This window comes from Myotis myotis, unplaced genomic scaffold (assembly GCF_014108235.1).
Source record: "Myotis myotis isolate mMyoMyo1 unplaced genomic scaffold, mMyoMyo1.p scaffold_m19_p_7, whole genome shotgun sequence".
In the NCBI taxonomy this organism is placed as follows: Eukaryota; Metazoa; Chordata; class Mammalia; order Chiroptera; family Vespertilionidae; genus Myotis; species Myotis myotis.
In genome coordinates this window covers 70,288,012-70,311,508 of record NW_023416379.1, presented here as the reverse complement: position 1 = coordinate 70,311,508, position 23,497 = coordinate 70,288,012, and the positions used below count along the sequence as shown (strand labels likewise).

General features: G+C 37.0%; 1 protein-coding gene across 1 annotated transcript in view; it reads right to left on the bottom strand.

Moving 5' to 3' along the window:
• Positions 1–23,497, bottom strand: part of EYS (eyes shut homolog) — a 1,264,258-nt gene that overhangs the window by 882,877 nt on the left and 357,884 nt on the right. Inside the window, 2 exon segments of the mRNA XM_036318417.1 lie at positions 16,131–16,144; positions 16,146–16,253. Coding sequence (XP_036174310.1) covers positions 16,131–16,144; positions 16,146–16,253 — 122 coding nt within the window.

Sequence of the window (23,497 nt, the reverse complement as noted above, 5' to 3'; positions counted from 1 at the left end):
AAGAGATACAGGAATACTCAAATGGACATCTCTTAAACGGATCTTGCATGACAATATAATATAACATGGTAACTTTGCACAAACGTTTTTTGAATGAATTGGATTTCTAACTTTTGTGTAAGGTTTTTCCACATTTCAATTATCCTATTATTTTGGAAATCAATGAAACCCAGCGCACGCATTTGAAATATTCACAAATTATTTAGAGCACCTTGGTATATATAGTCTAGTAAGGGAAACTGACTCAAATAAACAAATATGTGAAAGGAAATCAACTTGATAAAACATACATTAGATAAATTAAATAGGTAGTGTTTTCATAGGCATCTAAGAATATGGAGATCTGTTTTCTGTACCCACTTTAGGTAATCTTTACAAAGCTCTGATCTTCAGAATAAAATATCTGTATATTTAATATTTTAAGGTGCATTCAGGATGTGTGCACATTATGTTTAAATTTTCCTATATTTTTCATGACAAAATAGCTTTACAGAATTGAGAATTATTTATAATCAAAGCCACTTTGACATTTATGGTAATTTGGGAAGAAATAACCCTTACAAAAAGAAAAGAGAAATAAAGAAATGACCTCAAACAAAATTAAAAATACAAACTCCCAGCTACTTGGAGATATGAGACTCCCAGTAAAGAAAAAGCATAGCATTGAACAACTATTTTACCACTGAGATAACAAAGAATGGTAGGTGATGATTAGAAATAATAGAAAGTGTTAAGAGAGTACTGGAGAAAAAAAGTTCTAAATTCCACATTGCTTCTGTTAATAACATCTCATTGGAAAAATCAATCTATTTAACTTCTGGTTTCCTCATGTATGAAATAGAGATAATATCAGTGCATCACATGTCCATAAGATAATAAAAGGCAAAATAGAAACATTTCCATGAAAATCCTTTGTTAAAATGAACACTATATGTAAATAATCATCCATTTTTCATATCGAAACATGAATGTACTAGTATTTGTCTTATTAATAATTTACCCAGAGTGGATTACAAAAATGCAATTTTAAAAAGACCAATAAATAGTAGGAGGAAGGTAAGAAATAGATTATGTATGGTCTCAAGTAAATGTTCTGGAGTGATGGATATGCTGTAATCTTGATTTTGGTGGTAGTTACATGGGTGAATTTAATTGCCAAAATTTCCTTAAATATATATAGAAAATCTTCCTTCATGTTTTATTACATGTAAAAAAATCTTGAGAACAATTGACTGCCTTATGAAGAGACTGTTTCTCTTAATATATTGCCCTACCTGTCCCACCCACCCCCACCAAAAAAAAAAAAAAAAAAAAAGGAAACAGAGAAAATAGGCTACTTAAAAAAATGAGAAAAATGTAGGTGCCATGTGTACTTGACCATTCCATATCATTTTTTTTAAAGAACACACCATGTAATTCTGATTAATAAAATTTTCAGAAAAAAATGAAAATGCAGATTTGATTAAAAAGAGCTTCACATTTACATTCTTTGACTTTTTGTGCAACTGTTACCTTTTTACCACAGTTCAATAAAAAATATTTTTAGTGGCAACACTCATACTCCCGAGTTTACATTTTGTGCCTGTTAGAGTCATTGCCCTCACTTGCAACATGGAGTCTGAGGCCAACAGTGACTGATGGTTTCAATTCATTTCTAGTGAAACATTCCTAAGTGTGTCTGACTCTTTTGTTTTTGTTTTACATTTTTTCTTAAATTTTTAAGTTATAGGGCTTAATTGAAACAAGTATAAAACAGGTCAACATTTAAGAAAAACAAATGTTAAAGAACAGGCAAACAAGTATAACCCATTCTAAGACAATAACACTTTCAATCTAGACTTTTACTGTAAGAAATAATGAGATGATCTAAGATTTGATTTTTTTCTAATTACTTTGTTAAATAATAAAAATTATCTTTAAGTATTTTATGCACACAGCTCTGTGAATAAAATTGAAGATATTTTGTGCACAGGTATACCAAATTATAAAATTCTGGGCTGCCATGGTTATAAGAAATGCTTTAATATCTGCACTGAGAATGCATCAGAGGGTGTTATGATTTGAATTGTGTGCCCCTAAAAGATCGTGAGTCCTAACACCCTGTAACTCAAAATGTGGCCTCCTTTGGAAATAGGGTCTTTAAAGAGGTAATGACGTTAAAGTGAGGACATTAATCTAACATGACTGTGGGCCTTTATCTAAAATGGCTGACATCTTTACACAAAAAGGGAAAGTTTGAAAGAGAGCTAGACACGCACACAGGAAAAATCGCATGAGAAGATGAAGGCAGAGACTGAAATGATCCATTAGAAGTTAAGGAATACCAAACACTGCCATAGGGAACTAACACAGAGGGAACATAGGGACCTTTTTTTTAAGTGGGAAACAACCAGAAACTTGATTTATTCTGAAAAATAACATGGTGTCAGATAACACTGTATTTCATGCTTTCTTTTCTGCTTTCAACACAACTTCCATGAAGAGAGTTCATTTATTCATTAAAAAATAGTTTTTAATCTCTTTTCAGTTTATCACTCTTCTACAGGTAATATAATACCATGTCACAGTAACATAAAGGCCTTTCATTATAAGAAACAGGGATTTTCCCTTTCTCTTTTCTGTGCTATTGTTATAAAAAAAACAATTTTACTTAATTAGTGAATTCTGAAGCCTATTTGTAGAATTATACTTGGTCATAGGACATATTCATCTGTCAAAGAAAACATACTTATTCCTTGGGTTACTTTTTGATAAAATTGGAACTCTGTCAAGTTCCAACTTTTCCATTGAGAAAAGAAATAACTCTTTAATGGCTCAGAGATCAGTCAGAACTACTATGGAGGCTGTTCCTATTGGGAACTGAGGTGTAGTCAGTGGCAATATATGTATGATTTTATATTAAAATCAAGACCAGTTAAAAGTGATAAAAAACACACACACAGAGTTGGAGTCATATAAACCTTAGTTTGATATTTAGATTCACCACGTTTTAACGCTGACTTTACCTTAGTTACTGAAAATATCTAAGCCTTGGTTCTCATATATATGGACATAGATAAACATCACTAAGATATTTTGTTCTATCATAAAATGATGTGATTTAGAAGTGTTTGGTAAAAATAGTCTAGTTAATTGTTTTGTAAATGTAATAGTAAACCTATCCAAGAGATAATTGTATAAAATCTGTCCAAATCTTGAATGTGGACATACTTTGATCCATCAATGTCATTTCTAGGAATTTATTGTATAAACATACAGACATATGCATGAAAAGAGCCACATATAATTAATTTCCCCAAACAATACTTTATAATTGTATAATATTAAAAATTGCCTAAGTGGCCATTATATTATATCCATGAAATAAAATATGGTATAGCTACCCAAAAGAGAGATGAAAGATTCACATACCAACATATATGTTTTTCATAATTAAGGTGCTTATAAAGAAAAAAATCTTCCATTTGCTAAAGGTGAATTTGCACCATAGATTGCTGTTTTCTGGATTAAAATTCTGCAATGATTTACTCTTATGTTAGCACTTATTTTACATTTATCGTTAGCATTTGGGGCTCTATGCATAAGCTAAGCAAAAAATAAAATTAAATAAAAATCTCCAATAATACAGCAGAATTTTGTAGAGTTTTCATTTAATATATTAAATGAATATAAATAAACATAGATTTTTTTTTTACTTATACTCATTAAATTTCAAACATTTTTAAGTTATGTCCATTACAATTTTTAAAACTTCCTTAGTAAAAGCTTAGAAAGTGCCAATGCATAGTATTTCATACTCTAAGGCATCTAGCACGACTTTGCATGAATTATAAACTGAAGAAAAGAAACAAAATTCATATGGTCGACTAGGGGAAAACCTTCATGCTGTTTAAAGGTCTATTTTGCAGTGTCCCATAAGAAAGGCAGGCCAAAGCATCCACACGGATGCCAATTACACCGGCAGCAAAGGAGTCAGATGCTGTTGGCAAAACATGCTCCAGAGTGTGGCATCTGGGTCCTTTAACTGCCATACAGAGCCCCATCTGTAGCTAAAGCTGTTGACTCTGCTTTGGGGTAAGAAAAATCAGAAATAAAGAAGGCAGTTAAATTCTAAACCGTGCCAGGAATGGCAGAAGGCAGGCTGCAGTCAGCATTCAAATTACATCCCTAGCCCAATTTGCTTTTTAATGTCTTGAAACTGTATAAACACTAAACTATGTTAACTCCAGTAGTTTAGTGATGAGCTTAGAGATAAGCACATGTAGGTGGTTCAGTAACTTAGGAAACACAGATCACCTAAACAGATTTGATATTCCAACAAAAATATTCTTTTTCCTAACATTTTCCTCTCAAAGAATATAGCAATTCTCAATAAAATGCAATTCTCATTCAACATATTAAAATATATTATTTTAAGAATTCATTATGGTATATAATGTGAATTCTCACAAATAGTATGGAATTTAAGAATTTTCTTTTTGATTTTTAATGTTTTCTTTAGACCTACATTTCACAAAATGCAGATAGTCATTGTATCTTTTACTGAGCCTCCTGACATTTTTACCCAATTGAAATTTGTGGGAAAGCTTCAGAGAGCCCTAAAACTTACTTAATTAATAAACTGTTGCTTAATTACAAAAGAATAAGGTAATCTTTTATTGTTCTTCATGTAGAACGGGATGAGTTGCTATCTATATAATCCCATGAATTCATCATTTGTCGGTTGCTGCTCTTCTCTTATTTATACACATATATTTGAAAACAAGATAGATGTTGGAAATAATAAAAACCAGTAATATTTAAGAAACAGACTCAGAGATGCATAGAACAGACTGACAATTGCCAGAGAAGAGGGGTATTGGGAGGTTGGGAAAAAAAGAAAGAGGAAGGATTAGGAAGTACAAACTGGTAATTATAAAATAGTCACAGGATGTAAAAGCACAGTACAATCAATAATATTATAATAACCATGCATGGTGCCAGGTTGGTCCTTGAAATATCGGGGGATCACTCTGTAAAGTGTATGACTGTCTATCCACTATATATTCTAGGTCCAGACTTTCTGACTCTAGAACCCATGTTTTCTCTCTATCTCATTCTCACCTGCTCTTGCTCTCTCTTATATATAAAATATAATTTGGTACAGTCACTTCAGTAATGGTGAAGAAAGGGCTTCTAAAAGTTTACTGTTCTATTAAAAAATAAGAAAACTGGCAAACAAACAATGTATTCAGAACTCTGGAAATAAACTAAAGGCTTGCAAAAATCTGAGCAAGTTTTACTCACACACACACACACACACACACACACACACACACACACACACAAAGGCTGAATCTCATGCTGATAGTCAGTTGGTGGTGGTTCAACTTGTTGTATTTCCAACTCCCTCTCCCAAGTCCTGTCATAGTCTTGAAAACAACTTTGCAATAACAAACTTTGCAATAATGAATCTGTGAAACCTGGAGGCCTAGCAGCCTCTGAAGAGGCAGTGCAGGTTTAGAGCGTACACAAGGATTCTTCTCCGGCAATGTCACTATTTCATTGGTCTGGCAGCTCTCTGAAAGGTTCCATTCTCAGGAATTGACTTTACTTGACCTAAGTCAAACCTAACTCTGTTCAACAATCCTTATAAGGATTTATTCACAACAATCAGTGGAAATTGCTTAACCTTGTAGCTGCTTGAGGTGATGATTCCAGTTGAGACTAACAAGACGCTGATCAATATACTTTAAGGTAAAAGTTGGGAATGAAATTTTCCTAGAGGTCTTTGAAAAGCTAAACCTATTCCTGGGAAACTAGAAGACACAACGTAGAGTCTAATCACAGGCCTAAGAAATACATGGAAGACCTTATCTGGCTGACCTTGAGGCTCTGTGTAAGCAGGTAGTGAACAGTAAGGCGAAATTATAAACTGCCTGGCTGAGTGTTGAATGCGTTCCTCAACACAGACACACTGCTTCCCTCAGTGGAAGCTGGAGACTTATTTGTTAAAGGAAATTGAGAAAATATTGTTAAACCATTAGCTGACAACTAAGGTAGCCAAGCAGAGACTACAATAGCCACTCATGACCAAAAAATACATAATTTATAAAACTATTCCAGAAAAATCACTAAATAAACAATAGCAAAGGTGAATAAATAAATAAATAAATAAACACAGTAACAACTGGAAATAATCTGTTCTAATGTCCGGATTTCCCACATTACATTATTTAAAAGGTCAAGTGTTCATAAAAAAAAAATATGTGTCATCTAAAAACAGAAAAGTATAGCCCCTACACAGGAATAAATGCAATAAACAAAAACTATCTCTGAGGAAGCCTGGGTATTGGAGTTAATTGAAAATATATTAAATAGATATAATAAATATGCCACCAAATTCATAACCTAGAAGAAATGGACAATTTCTTAGGAATATATCTTCTTAGACTGAATTATGAAGAACTGGAAAATCTAAATAGACCAATCAACAGTGAGGAAATTGAAACAACCATCAAAAACCTCCCAAAAAATAAAAGTCCAGGACCAGATGGCTTTAATAGGGAATCGTACCAAACATTTAAAAAGAATTTAATACCTATCCTTCTTAAACTCTTCCAAAAACCTGATGAAGAAGCAATACTTTTTAACACATTTTATGAGGCCAACACTGCCGATACCAAAACATGGCAAGGATAATAGAAAAAAGGAACTTACAGCCCAATATCTCTAATGAATGCAGATGAAAAAAATTCTTAGCAACATACTAGCAAATCAAATACAACCATACATTTAAAAAATAATACATCACAATCAGGTGGGGTTTCATTCCAGTGGCAATGGAATGGTTTAACATACACAAATTGATCACTATGATATACCACAGAAACAAAATAAAGAATTATAAATTATATAATCCTATTAATAGATGTATAAAAAAGCGTTTGGCAGATACATCTATTTATGACTAAAACACTAAAAAAATGGATATTAAAGAAAAGCAGCTCAACATAGTAAAGACCATAAATGACAAATCCTCTGCTAATATCATACTCAATGGTGGAAAGTGAAAGCTTTTCCTCTGAGACCAGGAACAAGGCAAGGCTGTGCACTCTCACCACTGTTATGCAACATGGTACTGAAAGCCCGTGCCAGAGCAATCAGGCAAGAGGAAGGAATAAAAGGCATCCAAACTGGGAATGAAGAAGTACAATTGTCACTTTTTGCAGATAACATGACTCTTTACATAGAAAACCCTAATGACTTCACCAAAATACTATTAGAAACAATAAACAAATACAGCAATGTTGCAGGATACAAAATTGACATACAACAATGCATTGCATTTCTATATATTAACAATTAAATTTCAGAAAAAAATTCCATTCACAGTTGTAACAAAAAGAACAAAACACCTAGAAATAAACTTAACAAAGGATGTGAAGAACCCACACACTGAAAACTATACATTTTTTAAATAATTGAAGAGAACACAAAGAAATGGAAAGGTGTTCTGTGTTCATGGATTGGAAGAATCAATGTAACTAAAATGGTCATATTACCCAACAGAATCCCAATGGAATATTATATTTTTTTTATTTTTTAATATATTTTATTGACTTCAGACAGGAAAGGAGAGGGAGAGATAGAATGTTAATGATGAGAGATAATCATTGACTGGCTGCCTCCTGCATGCCCCCCACTAGGAATTGAGCCTGCAACCTCAGCATGTGCCCTAGCCAGGAATCGAACTATTATCTCCTGGTTCATAGGTGGATGCCCAACCCTGAGCAATGCAGACCAGGCCCAACGGAAATTTTTAAGAGAAATAATCAGATTTGTATGGAACTACAAAAGACGCCAAATAGCTAAATCAATCCTAAGGGGAAAGGGGGAAGGCCAGGGGTATCACATTACTTGACTTTAAATTATACTACAAAGCAAAAATAATCAAAACAGCATGGTAATTGGCAGAAAAAGAGACACATAAACTAATAAAACAGAATTGAGAGCCCAGAGATGAACCCATACGTGTATAGGCAAATAATCTGCATCAAAGAAGTTTTCTCCAAAACATTCAATGGAAAAAAAAGTCTCTTCAATAAATGGTGCTGGGAAAATTAAAAAGCAACATGTAAGAGAATGAAACTAGAATGCTATTGGTCACCATACACAAAAATGAACTCAAAATGGGTCAAAAACCTACATATAAGAACTGAAGCAATAAATTAAATGGGGAAAAATCACACACATAGGTACTAAACTTATGAACCTTTGTCTTAGAGAGGATTTTCTGAATTTGATCTCAAAATCAAGGTAAGTAAAAGCAAAAATACATGAATGAGACTATATCAAACTAAAAAGATCTGCATAGCAAAGAAACTGTCAACAAGACAGAAAATCAACTGCAATAAGTGTGAGAAAATATTTGCAAACACCTCTAATAAGGGGTTAATATTCAAAAATATATAAAGAACTCATACAACTAAAAAAAATAAAACATTAAAACACACACACACACAGACATACACACACACACTAAAACACACAATCTAATTAAAAAATGAACCAACATTTCTCCAAAGAAGACATATAAATGAAAAGATTCTAAAATTCACAAGCTATCAGGAAAATGAAAATCGAAAATACAATGAGATAATACCTCACACCTGTTAGAATGGCTATCATCAACAAGGCAAGTGTAAGTGTTGGAGAGGTTGTGGAGAAAAAGGAACCCTCATACACTGCTGATGGGAATGTAAACAGTACAGCCACTTTGGAAAACAGGAAGGAAGTTTATAAAAAATTACCCATGCTTTCTTGATTATTGTTGCTTTGTAAGAATAGAGTTACCTCTTCTGGATATCTACCCCCCAAATTTGAAAACATCCTATCTAATAATAGACAAACATGATAATTAACCATACCTCCGACATGCTTCCCATTGGCTAATCAGGGCGAAATGCAAATTAACTGCCAACCAAGATGGTGGCCGGCAGCCAGGCAGCTGAAGCAAACAGGAGGTTTGCTTGCTCCAGTGATGGAGGAAGCCAAGGTTCCCTGCCTAATGCAGCCCAGCTCTGAGCTGCACTCTAAGAAACAATGTTGCAATTATAGAAGATAAACAAACCCCAGAAACCTGCGTTCAGCCAGTCGGGCCTCTGCCAGCAGGACCACAACAGTGTTTCAATTATAGAAGCCAAACAAACCCAGATACCTGCTTTCAGCAGTCGAGTCCTCAAGCTGGAGCCAAGCCTCAGAGCTAAAGCTGGCTCTCAGCTCCAGTGACAGCCATAGAAGGTAAATAAATCCCAGAATAAAAAAAAAAAGAAAAAAACGGGAGGTTGGGAGCTTCAGTCGCCTGCCAGCCTGAAAACGGCCCTCAGCCCCTCACCCAGACTGGCCAGGCACCCCAGTGGGGACCCCCACCCTGAAGGGGGTGTGACCAGCTGCAAACAGCCATCATCCCCTCATCCAGGCTGGCCAGGCACCCAAGCAGGACCCCCACCCTGATCCAGGACACCCTTCAGGGCAAACCAGCCGGCCCCCACCCATGCACCAGGCCTCAATCCTATATAGTAAAAGGGTAATATGCCTCCCAGCACCGGGATCAGTGGAGCCGTGAGGCCTCCCGAACCTGGGATCAGTGGAGCTGCAAGGCCTCCTGGCACCGGGATCAGTGGAGCCACGAGGCCTCCTGGCACTGGGATCAGCGGAGCAGCGAGGCCTCCCAGCACCAGGATCAGCGGAGCAGCGAGGCCTCACTGCCCTGGTTTCAAGCTGAGCCGCGAGGCCTCCTGGCCCCTAGAGCAGCATGACAGGGGCAGTGCCCAAACCCTCTGATAGCCCTGAGGCTCTGTGTGTGACAGGGGGTGGGGCCACAACCTCCCTATCCGCCCTGCTCTGTTTGTGACAGGGGGGAGCTCCCCAAGCCCCTGATCGGCCCTGCTCTGTGTATGACAGGGTACGGAGCCCCAACCCCCCTGATGGGCCCTGCCCTGAGCGTGACAGGAGGCGGCACCCCAACATCCCCCCCATCAGCCCTGCTCTGTTCATGACAGGGGGCAGCACCCCAACCCTCTGATTGGTCCTGCTCTGTGAGTGACAGGAGGTGGTGACCCAACCTGCCCCCATCGGCCCTGCTCTGTGCATGATAGGGGTCAGCGTCCCAACCCCCTGATTGGCCGGTTCTGTATGTGACAGGGGTGGCGACACAAACCCCTGATCTGCCCTGCTCTGAGCATGACAGGGGGTGGCGCCATGACCCCCTGATCGGCCGGCTTTGTATGTGACACGGGTGGCGGCACAACCCCCTGATCCACCCTGCTCTGTTCATGACAGGAGGTGGCGCCACAACCTCCCCATCGACCCTGCCTTGAGTGTGACAGGGGGTGGTGCCCCAATCCCCCAATCGGCCCTGCCCTGAGTGTGACTGGGGGTGGCATCGCAACCTCCCGATCTTCCCTGCTCTGTGCATGACAGGGAGCGGCGCCCCAACTCCCCAATAGGCCCTGCTCTGAGCCCGACCAGGGGCTGCACCTAGGGATTGGGCCTGCCCTCTGCCACCCGGGAGCGGGCCTAAGCCAGCAGGTCGTTATCTCCCGAGCGTTCCGAGACTGCGAGAGGGCCTAGCCAGGCTGAGGGACTCTCCCTCCCCCCCGAGTGCACAAATTTTTGTGCACCGGGCCTCTAGTCCTATGTAATAAAAGCCTAATATGCTAAATGTCCGGATGGCTGTTCAACCAATCAAAGCTCAATATGCTAATGGTATGCTTAAGGCTGATCAACTGCTCGCTATGACATGCACTGACCACCAGGGGGCAGATGCTCTGACCGGTAGATTAGCTTCCTGCTAGGATCTGGCTGATCGGAACTGAGAGATGGGCCAGACTCGCTCTGGAGTCCTCCTGCATCCCTTCCTGGCCCTCATCATGCACTGGTGGGGTCCCTTGGCCTGGCCTATGCCCTCTGGAAATCCAGGACCCCTTGGGGAATGTCAGAGAGCCAGTTTTGGCCGATCCCACAGGCCAGGCCGAGGGACCCCACTTTTGCACGAATTTGTACACTCTAGTATCAAAATAAAAAGCCTCTAGTATCAAAATAAAAAGCCTCTGCACAGCAAAGAAACCATCAACAAAACAACAAGAAAGCCCACTGCATGGGAGAACATATTTCCTAATGCTATCTCCAATAAGGCTTTAATCTTCAATATTTACAGGGAACTCATACGCTTAACAAAAAAAAGATAAACCTAAATAGACACTTTTCTAAAGAGGACATTCAGAAGGCCAAGAGACATTTGAAAACATGCTCAAAGTCACTAACCATCAAAGAGATGCAAATCAAAACAACAATGAGGTACCATCTCACACCTGTCAGAATGGCTATCATCAACAAATCAACAAACGACAAGTGCTGGTGAGGATGCAGAGAAAAAGGAACCCTCGTGCACTGCTGGTGGGAATGCAGACTGGTGCAGCCACTGTGGAAGACAACATGGAGTTTCCTCAAAAAACTAAAAATGGAACTGCCATTTGACCCAGTGACCCCACTCTTAGGAATATATCCCAAGAAATTAGAAACACCAATCAGAAAGGAGATACGCCCCCCTATGTTCATAGCAGCACATAGCTAAGATTTGGAAACAGTCTAAATGTCCATCAGCAGATGAATGGATTAGAAAACTGTGGTACATCTGCATGATGGAATACTATGCTGCTGTAAAAAAGAAGGAACTTTTATCATTTGCAAAAGCATGCATGGAACTGGAGAGCATTATGCTAAATGAAATAAGCCAGTTGGAGAAAGATAAATATCACATGATCTCACTCATATATGGGATACAATGATCAACATGAACTTTAACAAAAATAGATCCAGAGACAAAGAAACACTGAACAGACCTTCCAACCTCATAGAGAAGGCAGGAAGGGGGGTAAGAGAAGAGCCAAAGGACTTGTATGCATGCATATAAGTCTAACCAATGGACACAGACACTGGGGTGGTGGGGGCTTGTACTGGGAGGCGGGAGTGATGGGGAGGGTCAATTGGGGGGGGGAAAGGAGACATATGTAATACTTTAAACAATAAAAAAATAAAGAAAAGAAAAAAATGCAACACAATTTCTTAGAAATAAAATCAGTAATCTATCAAAAATCTGCTGGCTGGTGTGGCTCAGTGGTTGAGTGTTGACCTATGAACCAGGAGGTCATAGTTCAATTCTGGGTCAGGGCACATGCCTGGGTTGCAGGCTCAATTCCCAGTAGCCTCTAGTAATGTATATTTATAGTTTTTTTTGCTTGTCTTGTTTTATATCTTTAAGATCTGTATAGGAAATAACAGTATTTTTATCTAAATAAATGTACTGTCATGTTAGGTAATAATTTACTATTTTAATGCTCTCATTCTGTTTGATACACGTAATAAGAATAATATATTTTGGACCAATAGGTAGACAAACATTAGTGACATATTTCATATAAACGCACATACATATTTATTTTTTACACATATGTATGACATTGTATTTTGCTAAAGAGCAGCAACTAACATCCAGGCCATCCAGGAGCTGTCTAGTACAAAAATCTGGCTTTACAGCTAGAAATTGGTGTTGTGTTGAACCTTTCAACATACAATTGCATAGAAAATGAGATGGGACTGCTCTGCGATCCTGATGAATTATAACAAAAACAAGCTTACTCCATAATTATATTCAAATGCAGACAAAAACATGAACATTATCTATACCACAAACATGCCCCAATCATAGCTAGTATAAATCATTGCTGCCTCTTTAAAAATTTTGGCTTTCACCTCTGTCCAGTCTTGCATCATTCTAGATAAGATGTGTTATGAACCAAATCATATAATTCTTTTCACTTCCTGACAATATACTAGTACAACCTAGGCCAGTGATGGCGAACCTATGACACGCGTGTCAGAGGTGACACGCGAACTCATTTTTTTGGTTGATTTTTCTTTGTTAAATGGCATTTAAATATATAAAATAAATATCAAAAATACAAATCTTTGTTTTACTATGGTTGCAAATATCAAGAAATTTCTATTTGTGACACGGCACCAGAGTTAAGTTAGGGTTTTTCAAAATGCTGACATGCCGAGCTCAAAAGATTCGCCATCACTGACCTAGGCCAATGTCCCACTTTCTTAAACCTTACCCCAAATTACATGTCACACCTCAAACCTCAAAGTCCTTTCCAGCACCCTTTTACAAAGGTGCCCCATGGGATTTACATGGTGTGTGTTCTCCCTCTGGACAATCAATTATAAACCCAATTTGTTCAACTAAAGGTGTGTTCCTGCTGGTGTTTGTCTGGAGGTGATAGTGTGAGTGTACACATACTCAAATGCAAAAATTAGTTGTTTGTAGTAATTAAGAAAGAGCCGAAATTATATATATCAGAGTGTCTGAAAAAGAAACTGGAAAATTCATATTCTATATATGTAGACTACAATTAATACTTATTTAGGGAAAATAAAATAAATATATACATCAATGGAGCTTGTTCCTAGCCTAACAAAAGTGATTCTTTATTCCACTGCATAGACAAGCAGTTAATATTAATTTGTGATATATCAATATATCAGTATCACAAGAAATAACTCTGGAGTCTTACATTTTTGTATAGTTTAAACTAATACCAACTATTAACACAGTGAGTTTTTTTTAATATTACCAAGAGTATTCATTTGTCCTTTCTGTCACTGAAATATCAATCTAACTATTGCCAGTTATTTCAGAATTCTCCTTTAATGAATTAAACTGACAACTATGACTAATCTGGCTTTTATAACCCATTTCAGTCACCAAAAGTAAGATACATTTGTGAAAACTCTTACATGCTTCAGAGGATCCAGAATTCTCAATGGTAATCATAAGACAAAAGAGAGTATGTGAGTTATTTTGGAGGGCACCTTGAAATCATTTTCAATTGTCCCTGAAAAACAATCATCTAAGTATATTTATAGTCAACTAATCGGCTTCTGTGACAAGAAAAAACATATTTCAGTCGCAAATGGAGAGCATTATGCTAAGTGAAATAAACCAGTCAGAGAAAGATAAATACCTCATGATTTCACTCATTTGTGGAATATAGAGATCAACATAGACTGATGAACAGGGACAGATCCAATGACAGAGAAACAGTGATCAGACTATTAATCCCCAGAGGGAAAGTAGGGGAGGAAGGGGGCAAGGGGAAGAGATCAACCAAAGGACTTGTATGCATGCATATAAGCCAAACCAATGGGCATGGACACCAGGGGGATGAGAGCAGGAGTTGGGGCGGGGCAGGCTGGGGGTTTATTGGGGGGGATGAGGACACATTTGTAATACCTTAACTAATAAAGAATTTAAAAAAATAAATTAAATAAAAATAAATAAAAACCAAAAAAACACACACCTGGTTTTACATTCCTTAGAGAGAACTTGTGTATAACAAACAAGTCAAAGAATGAGTTACCCAATATACATTTGGTTATTAAACACTTGAATTATCAATAGCTACTCAGAATATCTACTTAGAGTTTCTTTAAACTTTTCATCTAAAAACGAACTAATATAATTTGATTTTAAAATGTGGACACTTTATATTGTAAAATGTAGCAATAATTTGACTAAAGTAATCCAAACTCATGAAAATTTCTAGGTTACACATTGGAAGTTAAAATGAATGGACCCGCCCTGACCAGTTTGGCTCAGTGGATAAAGTGTCAGCCTGAGGAGTGAAGGGTCCCAGGTTTGATTCTGGTCAAGGGCATGTACCTGGGTTGCAGGCACATCCCCAGTAGGAGGTGTGCAGGAGGCAGCTGATCGATGTTTCTCTCTCATCAATGTTTCTAAGTCACTATCCCTTTCCCTTCCTCTCTGTAAAAAATCAATAAAATATATTAAAAAAATAAAATAAAATAAAATCATTGGACCCACTAAAAAGTCATATTGTAGCACTCATTTAGCATGGATGGAATGATCTAAGACAAGGCTGAGATAGCAAAAACATGTTTTAAAGAAGTAAATGCATCTGTTACCTGTGCCACATCAGGTAATTGCATCTCCAAATTAAAAAGTATTTCTTTACTACTTGAAATATGTTGATTCTTTAAATACGTATTTAGTAATATGGTATAAATTTAAGTTATACAATATGTTTATTTGATACATTTTATATATTGTAACATGTTTGTCATTATAACATAGTAACATAGTTAGCACCTCTATCATGTCACATAATAATAATTTCTTTTGTGTGGTAAGAATAATTAAGTTCTAATCCAGCAGTTCCCAACCTTTTTTTTTGGCCATGCCCCGTCTAAGCATTTCTAAAATCCTGATGCCCCCCTATGACATAATTCTTATTATTCAAAAAGTGAACTCCTATTCACATGGAGGAAGCCTAAAATACCATTAACTTGGTCTAAACAAGCTTCTAAAGACCATGACATTCATGAAAGAGAAACATAAAAGAATGAAAGGACAGTTGAAGTACTGAGGAAGAAATTACTAAGAAATTGTTTTAAAAATAATAATAATATGAAGTGATATTAAAAAATAGCAAATAAAGTTTCAAAACATATAATACAGAATTGCGATGCATAAGTATGTCACAATATGTATTTATATATTGTACATGAGTCCCCTACAGCTATAAGAAATGCAAAAAAGTCACTATTAATAACCCGTTCTCAAATAACCCCCTTAAAAATCAAATGGCCCCCCTGTGGGGCATGTGCCCCACATTGGGAACCACAGATCTAATCTTTTAACAAGTTGGATGCTTGTAATATTTTTGTCAATAGTCACTACACTGTACACTAGAAAACCAGGGCTTATATATCTACTCTTTGCAAGTTCGTACCCTTATATACATCTTTCCTATGCCTCCAACCCTTCCTCTGGTAACCACCATTTTACTCTGTGTTTTAATGTGATTATTACTGTTTTAACTTGAAATTTGGTATACATAAATTTCAAATGAATGTGACACTATTTTTGTCAGTAAATGGTTCTTCATCTTGGAATAGTTATTTTAATTAAATGGTTGTAACATGGAAATAATGCTTGGATGCAACTCAAGGACATTGAGCACTCCAAGGAATTTCATGAAGAAAACTATAAATATATTACTCACCGATAGCTTTTGTTAAAGGTCAGTACAAGTGGACTTGCTCTCACAAGGATTCATTTTTCAGTCATTGGATTCTTGTTCATGAAAATTTCCTTCCCAACCTGATAGGCATACACACTGGTAGCTCTAAGGGAGTAATATAAAAATTATAAAACCTTTAGGTGTGTTTTAGTATAAAGCCTAAAATCCAGATATTACTCCTGGCTATTTTGATTTCTTAGACAATTTATACTTTTTAAAAGTTTTATAGAATGTCAATACGTATCTAAAGTTACATTTACCACAGTTTAAAAACTTTATAAACAGTATTCATTAGTATGTAGTAATTCAATAAATATTTGCAACATATCAATAAAGTCTATATAAGATATTAAACTATTTATGAATTATGCTCACAATGCAGAACTATTGATTTTGTTAAATGTCCTAATATAAAAATAGTGTATTAGTAATATGATGGTAGCAATTTAAACTAAGCTAAATACATAATTCAGCAAATAGTTCACAAGTTGAAAGAAATACAACTACCACAAATGAACTTTCTGTCAGCTTTGTGGCATTAGCTACAAATAATTAACCTAGGTAAATCAGTAATGTTGGTTGATTGAAATTATAAAACCTTTCATATTATTTTTCTATACTTTAGAAAAATAATATTCAAAATACTAAAAGTAAAATTTTGCTTTCCCAGGATTTAGAAAACAAACAAAAGAATCCAAAATTACTGTGGAGTAATAATTTATATATATTAAAATATTTTAAAATAATATTTTTTATTCTTTGAAAAAACAGCAAGATTTGGTCTCTTACATTTAAAGATTCTAGATTTAGTATTATAAAACTATTAAAATCAATGTTAGCCATATCTCGATCTTCACTGTTTAAATCAGTAGCCACTAGCCACATGTGGCTATAGGGTATTGATACGTGAATGGTTCCAACTGAGAAGTGCTGCAAGTATAAAATGCAGATTGGATTTTGAAGATTTAGTGTAAACATAATATAAAGTATCTCACTAACAATCATTACTTACATGCTGTAATGGTAATAGATATAAAGAGTTAAGCAAAACACTTTAAAATTAACTTCACGCGTTTTCTTTAACTTTTTTTTAACATAACTGATAAAAAGCTTGAAGTATACAGAGCTCTCATTACATTTCTATTGGACAGAGTTGTATAGATTAGGCCAACTTAGTCCCTTCACTTGTGAATAGAATTAAGATGTCCACATAGCGGACATACATGCGGAGCAGAAGTTCCCTGAAATTAGAGAAGGTGTTTAGTTTAATACATCCCAGCATGTTGGAGAATCCCAGTACCCCACAGATACTTAATGTTTGTTGAACAAATGAAAATGAATGAATCTGATAGGAAAAATAATGTAAAAGCTGCAGTTAGCACCCAAAACAGATTACAAAAGGATTCTATATGTTTGCTAGAGATGGATAACAAATGTATTTCAAATATTACAATAACCAGAGAAATAAAAAATTCATGTTCCATGTATGTACATTTAAGTTACAATAATTCAAATTCATGAAAAGTTGCCACTTAGCATCCCACTTGGGTTTAACAGAGCCAAGTGGTTTTCTATGCCTGTGAACAGCTGAAAAGCAGAGGGGTGAGAGCCACTGCATTGTCAACACTGGGCTTTCTTCCTGACACGTGTTAACTCTCCACTCAGAATACTCATTAATAGTTCCCACGGGTTTGCTGTATTTGAGGAGCAATTTTTTCATGCATTTTCACTCTACATTGTTAACTTTTGCAATGAGTGTGTAACAGAGCCAAAGATTTCTTGGATTGTATATGGCTTATTGTTTTGTTTTCCTTCCTTTTTTCTGAGCACTAAAAGAGGACTTACATAAAAACTGAACATAATGACTTGATTTTGTTTTATAAATCTTCTATTTAAAATGGAAGCGATTCTATAATAGGCAAGTAAAGTGTGTGCTGTGGTGAATGGGAGGTAACTACCTAATTTAGTGATGGACATTAGGGCAGAGTAGTCCAGATGACACATATATAAAATCTGTGGAACAAGTTGAGCTACCCTTTAGTTGTGCTCTGACAATTTACTTTCTAAGAGATATGAATCATTTCAGTAAAAAACAAAAGCATGAGTTTACTGCTGTTTTTTATTTTAACATCTCAATAATAATTTGAAACAAATTTAGTGATTCAAAAAGCCAATGAAATTTCTTCACTTTTAAAGTTAAATATTCCTTAAAATCTAATAATTACTGGTATTCTTGATGATTTAATAATTAGTAGAAATTATCATCAATTTAATGGTATAATTATCATTACGGTGTCAGGTACTTGAGAAGTGATCTCCAAATATGATGGAATAAAAAGGAAACATAAAAAGATGAAGGAAATGTATTTGTTTCTAATGTTAAATATTATAAAATATAAATGTTGAAAGGACTAGAAATGAATATTGACTAGAAATAACCCAGAGTTCAAGTATGTCTATTCATTGGTTGCTTACTTGATTCAGAAGCATTCTTCTGAATGTAGACATTCTTAGTGCAAAGCACTTTCCCATTCAGCATTGTAAACTTAATTACTTCCAGTAATTTTAAATAATAGTTAAAGCTAAAATACTATTTTTAAATCACATTAGTTTGGAATTAAATAATTAAATTATATTTTGAGCTAGTTTACTGAGGGGTGCACTTAAAATATATTTACTAAATGAATAAAAGTTTGCATAATTTATAAAGTTGGAGTCACATCATATCTACCCCTTAATATAAAGTGGACATTACTCTTCTTGCCATATTTGGGTAAAACACTTATCATAGTTTGAAAACATGCAGGTAAGAGGGAGACAGGGGAGACAATGATAGAAGGTGATCCAGATCTAGAACAGTAAACTACCCAGCCAGAGACACAGAAGACAAAGCAGTAAGGTTTGGTAAGTGCATTAGGATGAACTACACAGTGCTTAGTTTTCAACACCCAGATGTTTTAAATCCCTGTAATCAGTGACAAATATACTGAGGTAAGTAGGATAGACTAATTCTGACTATTAATTTTGAAGTTAGAGAGATGAAATTTAAGCCCTATTTTGTTGCTTCTGAAATTTATAGACATGTTTGGTGTACTAATTTTCTCTTGCTCCATACAAATTACCACAAATCAAGTAGCTTTAAACAACGCACATTTGTTATTTCATAGTTTCCCGGGTCGCTGTCCAGGTATGGGCTGTTCGGGTCCTTGCCTTTTAGAGTCTCACCAGGCTGAAACCAGTGATCGCACCTGAGGCTTGGGGTTCTTTTCTAAAGTCAACGGTTGTCAGCAAAATTTCATTGTATCTATACAACTTAGAGAAAATTAAATTAAATGGGAAATGTAACTCAAATTTAACTTTAGCAATAAAACTGAAGAATTCACAGTCTTGCTAACTATCAGACATGGGCAGTATTTAGCATCCAGAGACTGTGTTTAGGTCCTCGGCATGTGGCCTCCTCTTCTCCTAGCCTGGCCACTTGCTTCTACAAGTCTACCAGGAAAGTATCTGCTGCTGCAACTTGTCTCTTTTAAAGGCCCATCTGATTAGGTCAGGCCCACCCAGGATAATCTGGCATTTGATAAATCAAAGTCAAGTGATTCGGGAACCTAGTTAAGTCTGTAAAATCTATATTTCAGGAAAATATAGGATAACCACGGCAGTCATATCCCATTGTGTTCTCAGGTCTTACACTCAACAAGAGGAGAGTTTATAGGGCATGACATCCTGGGAGGTGGAAATCTTGGAGCCACATCTATTCATCTACTTAATTTCCCTAAGTAACTTATTTAAATTCCCTAAGCCTTGGTTGCCTTCCTATGTAAAGTGCCAATAATACCTACTTCATAAGCTTATTTTTAGCATTTAGTACAGTAATGATTGAAACATGCTTAACTTGTGACACACAATTACCACTAATTAATAGTAGTCATTATCTCTAGGCATACCAGTCCAGATCTGATGAGGTTAATGTATAACTTGCAGAAAGTACAGCAACTGAGTCAGAATTATCCATTTTTATATTATTTATTTTCTTTGCATGAACAATTTAAGCTCCTTACTAGAAAATACAGATGATCAGACTAGGAAAACAAAGAAGAAAGAAGAGGGGGGATAGACTCTAGCAATGTGCTGATTACAAGACACAGATTTAGATCAAGTGAACACATTTCAGAACATATAAGTTAGGAAAATTGATCAAGAAAAAATAGAAAATATTATTAAACAAATATACATCTCAAAATGCACCAAAGGAGGGAGCTTGACAGTAGGCTTACATAGACTGAATTAAAATTACTTCCAAATCTTTAATTCCCCTCTTATGCCATAGGGTGCAAAAAAATAGGAAAACAGAGGAAACTACCCAATTTATTTTTAAGGCTAGTGAAACCTAGTTACCCAAACCTGGCAAGCGCAAAATCAGGAATGCGAACTCAGATAATGTCACTTAAGATAAAAAATAAAATTGAAAAGATAAATTTTAAGTAAATGAATCTTAGCCTGGCCAGTGTGGCTCAGCAGTTGAGCATAGACCCATGAGCCAAGAGGTCACAGGTTGATTCCCAGTCGGGGCACATGTCTAGGTTGTGAGCTCAATCCCCATTAGGGGGGATGCAGGAGGTAGCAGATTCATGTTTCTCTCTTATTGATGTTTCTATCTCTCTATCCCTCTCTTTTCCTCTCTCTCTAAAATCAATAAAAAATAACATTTTTAAAAAAGTAATTAAATCCTAAAATGTCTTAAAAATATCCTATCTAATAATAGAGAAACATGGTAATTAACCGTAACTTCGCTACCCTTTCCATTGGCTAATCAGCAAGATATGCAAATTAACTGCCAACCAAGATGGTGGCCGGCAGTCAGGCAGCTTAAGGGAACATGAGGCTTGCTTGCTCCAGTGAAGGAGGAAGCCAAGGTTCCCTGCCTGCCACTGCTGGGCTCTGAGCTGCAGTCTAAGAAACAATGTTGCAATTATAGAACCTAAACAAACCCCAGAAACCTGCTTTCAGCCAGCGCGGCCTCAGAGCTTAGAGCAGCCAGTGATGGCAACAGAGTTTCAATTATAGAATCTAAACAAACCCAGATACCTGGCAACGGCCTCAGAGCTGGAGCCAGCTCTCAGCTCCAGTGACAGCTATAGAAGGTAAATTAATCACAGAATAAAAAAAAAAAAAAGAAAAAAAGGAGAGGCTGGGAGCTTCAGTCTCCCACCTGCCTAAAAACAGCCCTCAGCCCCTCACTGAGACTGGCCAGGCACCCCAGTGGGGACCCTCACCCTGAAGGGGGTGTGACCAGCTGCAAACAGCCATCAGCCCCCTCATCCAGGCTGGCCAGGCACCCAAGCGGACCCCCATCCTGATCCAGGACACTCTTCAGGACAAACCAGCCGGCCCCCAACCATGCACCAGGCCTCTATCCTATAAAGTAAATGGGTAATATGCAAACTGACCCTAACACTAGAAGGACTGGGAATGACTGGTCACTATGACACACATTGATCACCAGAGGGCAGACGCTCAATGCAGGAGCTGCCCTCTGGTGGTCAGAGCGCTCTCACAGGGGAGGAGCTCTGCTCAGCCACAAGCCAGGCTGATGGCTACCAGTACAGCAGTGGTGGTGGGAGCCTCTCCTGCCTCCTCAGCAGTGCTAAGGATGTCTGACTGCAGTTTAGGCCTTCTCCCCGCTGGCAAGTGGACATCCCCCGAGGGCTACTGGGCTGCCAGAGGGATGTCTGATTGCCATCTTAGGCCCAATTCCCCAGGGAGCGGGCCTAAGCCAGCAAGTGGTCATCCCCTGAGGGGTCCCAGACTGTGAGAGGGCACAGGCCGGGCTGAGGGACCTCCCTCCCCGCCGAGTGCACAAATTTTTGTGCACCGGGCCTCTAGTGGTCTATTATAAGCTGGTAGCTCCTGCCCCCAGAAACGGAAGTATGCTTGAAGACAAGAAAATGTATTAAAGAAAAAAAATGGTTTGATCATCTCAAATGCAGAAAATTCAACACACATTTATAAAAATTGTCTTAGCAAATGAAAACTTAATGGGAATAGTCTTTTTTTTTTTAATATATTTTATTGATTTTTTACAGAGAGGAAGGGAGAGAGAGATAGAGAGTTAGAAACATCGATGGGAGAGAAACATCGATCAGCCGCCTCCTGCACATCTCCCACTGGGGATGTGCCCGCAACCCAGGTACATGCCCTTGACCGGAATCGAACCTGGGACCTTTCAGTCCGCAGGCCGACGCTCTATCCACTGAGCCAAACCGGTTTCGGCAAGGAATAGTCTTATATTAATAAAATATATTGCCCTGACCATGTGGCTCAGTTGGTTGGAACATGGTCCCCTACAGCAAAAAGGTTGTGGGTTCTATTCCTAGTCAGGGTCCATACCTCAGTTTCTGATTCCATCCTTGGGGCACCTATGGGAGACAACCAATTGATATTTCTCACCCATGTGGATGTTTCTCTCTCTCTCTCTCTCTCTCTCTCTCTCTCTCTCTCTCTCTCTCTCTCTCTCTCTCTCTCTCCCACTTTCTTTAAAAATCAATAAAAACATATAATGAACACCATAAACTGATGAACAAAAACAGATCCAGAGACAGACAAGCATCCATCAGACTGTCAAACCTCAGAGAGAAGGTAGGGGAGGGTGGGGGTCAGGGGGAGAGATCAACCAAAGGACTTGTATGCATGCATGTAGGCCTAAGCAATGGACACAGACAACGGGGGGGGGGGGGGGGGGAGGGCATGAGTGGGGGAGGGGTAGGAGGCAATGGGGGGATAAGGACACATATGTAATACCTTAATCAATAAAGAGGAAAAAAACATATCCTTAGGTGAGGATTAAAAACAACAAAAAAAACCAATTCTTTGAAAAAAATATAATAAAATTAAAAAAAATTTTCCACACAAATAAGCAAAAAATTCCTGCCAAACATATCCTATGTAAAGCTTACTTTTAGAGTCCTGAAAATTTAAATACACATTGAAAAAAATAAAACTAATAAAATTTTAAAATCATGTCATTTTCTGATTCATTACTCATATGATCATAGGCAGAATAATAATTTGTTTTCTTTAATACAATTTTTTTTAAATTGTAGTAAAATTTATTTTGAATTTAGTATTCATAAGAATAAAGCACTCTGTCTTTTGTCTTATTGTCTTTTTTTAATGCTATCTTAAGTATTATTTTAAATCTATACAGACTTATAAAATTGCCCACTGATACAAAAATTGAAAATACTGGGTATAATGATATTTAGAATTAGGTATAAATATAGTGCTTTTTAATCTTAAAAACAAATCAAACTATGTTATGTTAATATGATTTTTGTCACCTGGAGAAA